Raw genomic sequence first — 10,038 nt, 5'->3', positions numbered from 1 at the left:
TCCCGGCTGTCCCGGGGCGGCGTGGTCGACTGTCGCCATGGGAACGGCTGGACCCCAGTAGCCTGCCCTGGATGGGATGGGGCGGTGAAGGCGGCTCCACGCCTAGACTCTTAGAGCCTTAGTGCTTTCTGTCTGGCCAACCCGGGTCAGAAAAGCCTGGTGAAAATGGGACCCTCCTCCCCCTCTTCTCATTTTTGATTTCTCAGGCGTTGGCGTTTGATCAGAGAGCGGCGTGAATGTGTTTAGAAGATGTGAGTTGTGTGCTTTCCTCCTTCACCTGCTGAGGGCTCATGGTGACAGGTGGCAGTCATGACACAGAAGGGCAGTTTGAAGCCCGTGAAGAAAAACAAAGCGGAAGAACCTGAATTGGAGCCCCTGTGCTGCTGCGAGTACATAGATCGAAATGGGGAAAAGAACCACGTGGCCGCTTTTTTGTGTGATTGCCAAGATCTGGATGAAGGGTGTGAGAGGTAAGGGCAGACTGTTTCTCCATGCCGACCCCATTGACCCTTTTGAGAACTGCAATGTATACTTTCAGCTCAGCCACCCAGAACCCTGGGCTTGGCTCTGATTCTATTTCCAAGGATCTACCATTGAGAGTAGTCTTCTACGTCAAGGGTAAGGATTTCATAAAGATGAATTACTCGTCCTGCACAACTGTCTGTTCAGCTCCGTTTACTAGGACCTTATTTTTCATTGAAAGGGAGAAGATGGAGAAGAACAGGCAGGTAAAGGGATAGAAGGCAAATTAAATGTGTAAAAAACATAAAATGCAGCCCAGCAGAATCTGTAATTTTAGAAGGAGCACTATGCCAGAAAGTTCCTACGTTCTCAGGGGTCTCAGTGATTGGAGACTGACTAGGTGGGACCTGGCGCAAAGGGCCTTGAGGGTGGACAGATCATTTTCCTGCAGTTGCAACTGGTCTCACCCCTTGTTATTGGGGAGGAGATCCAGTTAGGAAATGCCTCCCTCTCCTGCACTGGCTATTTTCAACATGAGTGGCAGCACTGTTTTGTTTGATGCTATTGTATTTGGCTTATTTTCACCATTAATCCAAGTGATGAAAATTACTACCCAGAACAATAATTTTTAACATCACTGAAAGAATTTTGTATCAAACATTAATAACTTGGCTTTTTTTCCTTTTTCTAAGTAATATATTTAAACATTGTTGCCATATGGAAAGCATAATGTGGGAAGAATGAGAATGTTGGAAACTTGCTTTTCCTATTAATAATAACTCCTTCTGCATAAAAAGTCATTGCAATGGCAGATTGCCTATTTAAAACTTTGTGCATTAATTTAGTATGAAAGGCATCCTTTGGGGCCACTGTGGTCTAGTACCAACCTTGACACCTGAATACCTTATACTTCTTACTAGACAGTGTCTAAAACCTTTTTTACAGTCTTTAAGTATAGTTTCTTTAGACTTAGTCTAGAAACCCATGAGAAAATGGAGCACTTTGTGCTAATGAATGGAGAAGTGCTGCTTCCATAATCTCCATCATTGAAGATCGCAGCTCTTCTATTAACCTTCTAACTCTCCTCCCTCCCAACCTTGAGAACTGGGCTGTGCCTGAATTCTCTGCTCTCTCCATATACTGCTCTGGAGATAGGCTCCCACTGCTCTGTATGACTCACTCCCATATAGTTATCCCGCTTCCAAGTTCTAGCCCTACTTTTTTTTTATTGTCCAAAATCAGTGTGATCATTTCTTAAACTGTTCCTTGCCTTACTAGCTTAAGTATGCAAAAAAAGTCAACAATATACCATGTGTCCTCCAAGCTTGGGTCATTTGACTCACACTAGTTTGACCTCCATTCTCCACCATGCAGACCCCTCCCCCTGATGAACGGTTTCACTGGCGGGGCCCAGGACGGATTGTGTGCCTTACACTGGAAAGCCTCCCACCCTTCCTCCTCGCATGTACAAATGCTAGCCAGCCGTCAAGGTCGAGTGCAGATCCCACCTTTTCCACAAAGACCCCTCTAATGACTCCACTCAGATTGTTCACTCTCCTTTGAGCACTCCTTTTGATGTTTGGCCATCATAGTTCACTGGGTGATTTTGCTGCTTTGTCACTTACCTAATAATTCTTGAGTTCCCATGTTGTCTTGTCTTTACAACTGCCTTGTGAATTTGTTTGAGACTTTTATGTCTCTACACCCACCCAAGTCTAGACAGTATGTGTATGGAATGTGCATATTTATATGTATTTGTTGCAGGGAGAAGTCGTTTTAACTGTTAAGTATCTAAACATTATATTCTGGTTTATATTAAAAAATGACACACGATTTTGAAAATAGCATGTGCAGTAGTCAGGCAGTAGAATACTTGGCCTTTGGCCTCCTTTGTCACTTATCCAGCTGCTTGACCTACAGTGTTCATTGGTTTTTAATTCCACAAACCCACATGAAGTTCCTTTTCTTTGTGCTCTTTCTGAATAGATGGATTACGTGTAAATCTGTGCAGCCAGAGACTTGTGAAAGAATCATGGAAACAATCTCTGATCGCCTCCGAATTCCTTGGCTTCGAGGAGCCAAAAAAGTTAACATTAGCATCATTCCCCCTCTCATCCTCCTGCCCATCTTCCTCCGAGTGGCCTCCTGGCATTTCCTCCTGGGGGTGGTGGTTCTGACCTCCCTGCCTGTGCTGGCCCTGTGGTACTACTACCTCACTCACCGAAGGAAAGAGCGCACTCTGTTCTTCCTGAGCCTCGGGCTGTTCTCTCTGGGCTACATGTACTATGTGTTCCTCCAGGAAGTGGTCCCCAAAGGGCGTGTGGGGCCCACCCAGCTGGCTCTTCTTACCTGCGGGCTATTTCTGATCCTCTTAGCCTTGTACAGAGCCAAGAAGAACCCAGGCTACCTCAGAAATCCAGCCAGCGAGGACACATCTCTGGGCAGCAACCGAACTGAGTGCCTGAACAGAAAAGGGCAGAAGACCAAAGGGTTCCCTGGCGCGGATGTGTCGGGCATCCTCAACAACCGCACCCCGAGGGATGATCAGAAGGGCTCTTCCAGGTTGTTGGCTGGAAGCCCCACGAAGGCGAAGGAAGATTGGTGTGCCCAGTGCCAGCTCGTGCGACCTGCCCGGGCATGGCATTGCCGGATATGTGGCACCTGTGTGAGGAGAATGGATCACCATTGTGTCTGGTATGTGGGGAAAAATTGGAGGCTTGCCAAGTGTAAATTCACGTGAGACTCTAGCAGTGTTTGAACGTCCTTTGTATCATCCTAAAATCTCTCTCCTTCCCAGCTTTACATCTTGTAGATATTTGTGGGCTGTTAGGATGTTCCCACTTAGTCATCAGTTTTTCCTAGTTTCACAAATTTAGTTCTTTCACAGTCATTTCCTGAAGGTGTTTTTTCTTTTTCCTTTTTTTCCATTCTCTTTTGAACTGCCCCTCATTTATCTTCTTTCTAAAAGAGAAGCATCTACAGTTGAATGATTTTTTTTTTAAGAATTTATCAAAATCAGTGTAGGCTTATTTTCTCTGGAACACAGAGTTCAAGCAAGTGTTTCCATATTTTCAGGGGAATTTTTTTCTCCTCTCATCACACATCCTTTATCATTCTGAAGCTACTAATCTACATTATTGAGGTGAGGTCTTGCCAGATAACTCCCTATTTGGTTATTGGTGGAGAAATGGGCTTTTTGGGTACCTACCCACTGGCCAGTGACAAATGGGGACACATAAGGCCTATAAGATAAGATGCAAAGGGCAACTCTTAAAAGTTAGCGTTGCAGCTCTACTGAGTAAATCTTAAACTAAGGGGTGTGTAAGTAATTCAGATGTGATTGCCATAAGTAGCATGTTTGCAACTTTATTGCTCTTAAGGCATTCGAGGTCAATGAATTATGCTTTTTAGGACTAGGAATCTGGTTACCTGGCACACCTTCAGAAGGGGATGTCCCAGAGGGTTAGGTGCAGGAAGGCCAGAAGGCATTGGGTGGACCTCAGGTATAGGGACAGCTCTTTTCTGGGGCGTTGTCTTTAGGCATAAACAGGTACTTTCAATTTTAGATTTTCCACTTCTCTTTGTCATTTCTCTCTCTCTCTCTCTGGCCCATTTACGAGTTCTGGTTTGCAGAAGGCCTGACAGTCTCGCCCAAAAGAAGATTTCTACCTACTGGGGCATCCTGGTGTCGTTGTACATTCTGTCCTACATGTTCTACAAATGGCTGTGACACGGACTCTCTTTTATCTGACAAGTAGTCTGCATATCATTGAGTAGTTCTTCATTCCACACCAATCAGATCTTTTTACTAATGTATTTTTAACATATAATTTCTGATGCTGTGTAACACTTCTTGATTTTTTTTTTTTTTAGAGAGAAGGGAGAGGGAGAAACATTGATTTGTTGTTCCACTTATTTATGCATTCATTGATTGATTCTTGTATGTGCCCTGATGGGATTGAACCCGCAACCTTGGCACATCAGGGACGATGCTCCAACCTACAGAGCTATCCGGCTGGGGCCTGTGTAACACTTCTGATCTAGCTTTTTTAAGTTTACTATCATCCTTTTCGTATCATGGTAATTATAGTATTCACTCTCTTCATAGCTGGGTAAAGACTTCACTTACTAATATTTAGAAAGATTAATTAGCCAGGTTCTGCGTTTTACTTAGTCTTGTACTTAAATGAATGATAGGATTTCACTTTGTAAAGAGCAGAGATTGTAAGACTGCATCTCTCAGTGGACAAGTTTTTAATTCTCTAAAATTGAAAAGTAAGATAGCTTTTTGATGACTGGAATTCAGACTATTCCTGTTTTTAAAACTTTTTTGTGTATTATTTGAGTTATATAGAGAACTTTTAAAAACATGTTTGTTTTCCCCCCTGTGCTGTTTTGAGGATAAATGGCTGTGTCGGAGAATGCAATCATCAAGCATTTATACTTGCCCTTTCGATCTTCTTGCTCACCTCGGTGTATGGGATCACGCTGACCTTGGACACCATTTGTAGAGATAGAAGTGTCTTCACAGCTCTCTTCTATTGTCCTGGAGTTTATGCAGATTACAGGTAAGCTATGGACACCCCAGCACGGAGGCCCAGGAGGAGGGAAGGGGTATTGCCATTCACTGTAAGGGGCTATGATTTGCTACTAGGTTAGGGACAGGTTATGGGGCTTTTGAGTATCCCTGAAATTGCCAACAAAATTGTGCAGTGGATGGGTAGGTGTAGTTTTCTAGGGTGATGTCAAAAGGATCATTGACCCTTCAAAAGGGAGGAACTAGTACTGCAGAAGTAGGACCAACCAGTTTAATCAGGGACTTCCAGGGTCAGATGACTACTCACATGCACAACCAAGTGACGGTGAAACTTGAACAGACAAACTAGCAGTCCCACGGTGTGTATGTGGTCCATTTGGTCATAATCAGTGAACGCCTCACTTTACTGCTATTTCCTGGAGCTTTTTGGCCCAATATTAATTTACTGCTTCGGACCCTTTTGTGAAGTGTTTACAATTTCTATGACCTTCCTTTTCTATTTAACCTCTATTGCTTTTTCCTGTTCTCCTTTTTTTTTTTTGAATTACCACTCATGATTACTGTGGTATCTAGGTCAACATTTCCTTCAGCTTCGTTCGTTTGGGCACATTTCTAGATTGTAAAGATTTCCATGCTTTGGAAGAAGCTGAGATTTTTCGGCGTTGGCTCGAGCCACTCCCTCCCCTGAAAGCCACTCCCTCGCCCCTCTAGCCTGTTCTTTGTTTTTAGAACAATCAATCCCTGCTTTATCCGCATAGTGTCCCTGTGCAGGTATTTGTTTGTATTAGTCCGTGGACAGATCTCCCCATTGCCATTACAGACCTAGTCATTTATGGGCTTTATTAGAATAGATTGGTCCTCCTCCTCAGGGGTAATAGGTTCCTTTTTTCCCCCCAATGTTGAGTCTTTGTAGGTTGTGAAATTCTTCAGTAACTATTCTTAGTGGGTTGTGACAAATGTCCTAAAGCAGAGCCTGTCTGTTACAAAGCATGAGTTCTGTAGACTTTCTGTGGGCCACTTAACAAAATAGCCCTGCCATTGGTCCTCCCTGCTCTGGATGGCCATTCGTATCTCCCAGTTGAGCCTCGGTTTTTCTCATCTTTGTGGTGATTTAATCATCCCTCAGGTCCTTTTGGCTTAGATTCTGAATGAATTTATTTCCATGTAACTCATTTGCAAATGTTTGAATGAAAATCATCAGTTGGCAGACATTGATCAGTAGCCTCTCCTCACAATCTTGTAGGAGCTGAAAGGAGTTGTCTTGTCCTGTGTTTGGCTGTAGGAAGCAGAATTTGAAATATGCTGGTGCTCCTACACATCGTACATGTGGAGGGCTTCTGGCATTGGGCGTTGTCTCTGTATTTGTATTCAGCAGCTTCGGACTGAAAAAGCATGGAAATTAACTTCCCACCCACGGCTTCCTTGAGGGTGTTTATAGCCATCTTGTGGTGCCTTCGTTTTCTCCTGAGTTAAGAACAAGTTAGGAATTATTCATTCAACAAACAGATTTTGGATCCTGTTATGTCAGGCACTGTGTTGGTTGTGTGGGGGATACAAAGTGCAGAAAACAGTCTTTGCTATTCTAAGTAAAAAATACTGGAAAAAGAGGCACTAATAATTAAAAACTAAAACAGAAAATGTTCATTAATGGTCATAATTTAAGCAGGTTATTGGTATTTTGAGGATAGAAGACTATTGTCCAGTGGGATGATTGGGGAAGGTGCCAAAGTCCTCGGTAATAAGTATTACATGTATAAAATGTTGGAACGGGGACAGCTTTCTGAACGTGAAAGATTGGCAGCCCTGACCCGCCCATTCCCCCTCCCAGCTCGGCGCTGAGCTTCACCTGCGTGTGGTACTCTGCGATCATCACCGCGGGCATGGGCTACATCTTCCTGATACAGCTGATAAACATCAGCTACAACGTGACCGAGAGGGAAGTGCAGCAGGCCCTCCGACAGAAGACGGGGCGCCGGCTCCTCTGTGGGCTCATCGTGGACACAGGCCAGTACAACAGGGGCTTCCTGCGGAACTGGCACCAGTTCTCCACCCTGGGCACCGCCCCGTTCCAGCACCCTGCCGAGGACATTGTCTGATGTGCCTTCTGTGCGCTCAAGGTGGGGGGGGGGCTCCCCCTGTTCCCCTCCATCCTACACTTCAGTGTGCACTTGGGATGCTCGCTTTTATCCCTAGTTTCTTAAAGGCATTATAGGGCTACGCTCAGGTTGAGACTGGACTGGAGGAATGAATCTTTCTGACTTCACAGCCTAAGAGATTTTTATATCGAAGCAGTAAAAGTAGAGCCGTTCCTTTCCAGGCGCCTTGTTAACTAACTCAGTCACCAGAAGCTGAAAAGGATGTGGATTGCTGATGCACAAATTGATCGAAGCAATTCCGTCCCTCAGTGTGGGAGGAAGAATCTTGGATTAGGATAGTTTCTACTCCCTCTTTTAATTCCTAAGAGCCATGTGACCCTTCTTTGAGTCACTTCCCCGAATCTCAGGTTCATTGGTAAAATGGGGTCTTGACGTCTGCCCTGGCTTCCCCCCAGAGCAGCTGTGAGGTCACATGATGGATGAGATATGTGAAAAGCACTGGAAAATAAAGCACCAGAGAAGTCTGAAGTATTACTAGGAAAATCCAAGACTGAAAGAAATGTTTGTAGTTCCGAATATTGAAGCCATTATTATTAGAATAATCTCTTTTTAGGCATTTCAGAGTGAAAAAACAATCCCCAAATACCATGCTGTACAGCTATGGGAGTTTCTCTTTCGGAAGCATTACAGTGACTACTCAGACAGTGTAGCAGATGACCAGATGGATTTACAGTTATCTGGTCGTAAAAGGAGAGTTGATACCAATTGCGAAGCTAATTATTGCTGGTGTAATGTACAGTGGTCATGAGTTTGGGTGATGCATCTTACTTCTTAGGTATTTGTTGTTTAAATTTACTCTAAATAACTCCAATAGGCATTAATGCTTCTTCCTCTCCCCATGTCTCGCGTGGTAAGGTGCTAGCTACACTGTGACGATGGCTGGAAGAGGAAAACAGGCACTCCTGCAGCAAACACTTTACCTTTCCTGGGTATGGTGGCCAGTTAATATTAAGGGCTTGATTTTTGTTTGTTTGTGTAAGTGATTTGAATGCGGTCAGCTCTAGCACTAAGTTGCAATAATCCGTCTTCCGGCATTCACATTATTCTGGCATGGACTCTCCTCGAGGGGTTCATTGGCATCTTCCCCCTTAACTTGTACATTCTCGTTCACCTCTCCCATATAAACGTATCTCACCAAGAGAGATAAAACAGGGTATATGTAGTTCCCACTAATTAATGGATTACTGTTGTTCCCTAGTTCTTCCTAAAATATCAAGTTATTTCTTTAATCATATCTCAAAACTGAAAATATATGGAGGATTAAATATTTATGTATAATGGGTCTATTCTGCCACAGAATTAAGATGAGGCAGTTTAGGATGGGGAAGAAACCATCTTGAAATATTTGGTTTTGTACCTGTAATTTTTAAATTGAATTAATTGGGGTGACACTGGTTAATAAAATTATATAGGTTTCAGGTTATACAATTCTATGATACATCATCTGTATATTATATTGTGTGTTCACTACCCCAAGTCAAGTTTTTTTCCTTAATATGTTTTTATTGATTTCACAGAGAGTTAGGGAAAGAGAAAGAGTGATAGAAACATCAATGATGAGGGGAAATCATTGATCGGCTGCCTCCTGCATGCTCCCAACTGGGGATATAGTCTGAAACACGAGTATGTGCTCTGACCGGGAATGGAACAGTGAACTCCTGGTTCATAGGTCGATGCTCAACTACTGAGCCACACCAGCTAAGTCAAGTTTTTTTCTTTTTTTCAAAGGTAATTCATTAGCTCTTAAATTCACCTTGATTTATAACTTAATATAGGGAAGATATTGCCAGGTTCAGTCTTTTTGCATGCTGTGTAACAAGAGGTTTATAAATGTTAAGGGGAAATAGGACTAACTTCCTGCAACTCTACCCTTTGAAGCTAGCACCATCCCTGGTACTGCCATTGATCGAGGCTGTCCCTAAGACAGCTTGTTGTTGCTCTTCCCAGAGATGGTTAACAAATGATAGGCTCCGTATTCCCCTGGGATGAGCAAAACAGCAAATCTGGGGGTGTTAGCAGAGGCTGTGGTTTCTACAGTGATGCATTCTCCTCGGCCTAGTCAAGTATTCATTTGGAATTATCATTAGATCTGATACAGCTAATTCCTTCTGTGAATATGCGATAAGAGAGACAGTAATAATGTCATGGACAGCACATGTAGTTGGAAATCTCTAGTTGTAGTCTCTTGAATGCCAGATGGATAGCCAACTCTGACTCTCCAGCAATCCTATATCATAAAAAGCCTGTGGTTTTGACGCCCTCACGCTGTAATGACCGATCACCAGGAGGCTGCGTGCATGTCAGGCACGCATGGATGGGTGGGGCTGTGTGCACAGCGAGGCACACGCGGGTGGGCAGGGACTTGACCCTGCGTCCCCGCGGACGCTGGCGGGGACTTGACCAGGAGGCGCATCGGGGGAGTCCCACGGCGCCGGCCACGGGGTGGGACTCTGGGATTCAGGGGAGTCCCATGTGGCGCCGGCGGTGGCTTAACGCTGCGTCCCCATGGGCGCTGGCAGGGGCTTGACACTGCATCCCTGCGGGCGCAGGTGGGTCTGGGTCTCGTGCGATTTCAAGGTGCATGCAGGTGGGCAGGGCTGTGTGTGTGGCGAGGTGCAAGCGGGTGGGTGAGGACTTGACTCTGGGTCTCGCGGTGCTGGCGGGACTTGACGCTGCATCCCTGCAGGCACCAGCCCAGACTCTGACAGGAGAGAGGAGGGAGCCGGATATCCGCACCCAGGACTTGACTCTGGGTCTCGCGGTGCTGGTGGGACTTGACACTGCATCCCTGTAGGCGATAAATTTATATATTATTTTCATACACATTTTACTAATTTTTTTTCATCTCTGACACTTCTATTATAGAGAAAGGGCAAATAGCAA

The 10,038-nt window shown here is 44.5% G+C and overlaps 1 protein-coding gene across 1 annotated transcript; it reads left to right on the top strand.

The window, feature by feature from the left end:
* Window positions 1–47: 47 nt before the first annotated feature.
* Window positions 48–7,262, top strand: ZDHHC23 (zinc finger, DHHC-type containing 23). The gene is made up of 4 exons (XM_005873303.2): window positions 48–470; window positions 2,449–3,156; window positions 4,863–5,030; window positions 6,828–7,262. Exons 1-4 carry the CDS (start codon window positions 310–312, stop codon window positions 7,093–7,095), a joined length of 1,305 nt encoding a protein of 434 aa, XP_005873365.1. The 5' UTR covers window positions 48–309; the 3' UTR covers window positions 7,096–7,262.
* The last annotated feature ends 2,776 nt before the right edge of the window (window positions 7,263–10,038 follow it).

This window comes from Myotis brandtii, unplaced genomic scaffold, assembly GCF_000412655.1.
Source record: "Myotis brandtii unplaced genomic scaffold, ASM41265v1 scaffold406, whole genome shotgun sequence".
In the NCBI taxonomy this organism is placed as follows: domain Eukaryota; kingdom Metazoa; phylum Chordata; class Mammalia; order Chiroptera; family Vespertilionidae; genus Myotis; species Myotis brandtii.
Note: the sequence above shows the minus strand (reverse complement) of the source record. Positions and strands in the feature narration are given on the sequence as shown.

Excerpts from the sequence above, each read along its gene's own strand:
- ZDHHC23 (XM_005873303.2), top strand. The coding sequence starts at position 310 with ATGACACAGAAGGGCAGTTTGAAGCCCGTGAAGAAAAACAAAGCGGAA. Across the intron at positions 471-2,448 it reads CTGGATGAAGGGTGTGAGAG|ATGGATTACGTGTAAATCTG; the intron begins GTAAGGGCAGAC and ends CTTTCTGAATAG. Across the intron at positions 3,157-4,862 it reads ATGGATCACCATTGTGTCTG|GATAAATGGCTGTGTCGGAG; the intron begins GTATGTGGGGAA and ends TGCTGTTTTGAG.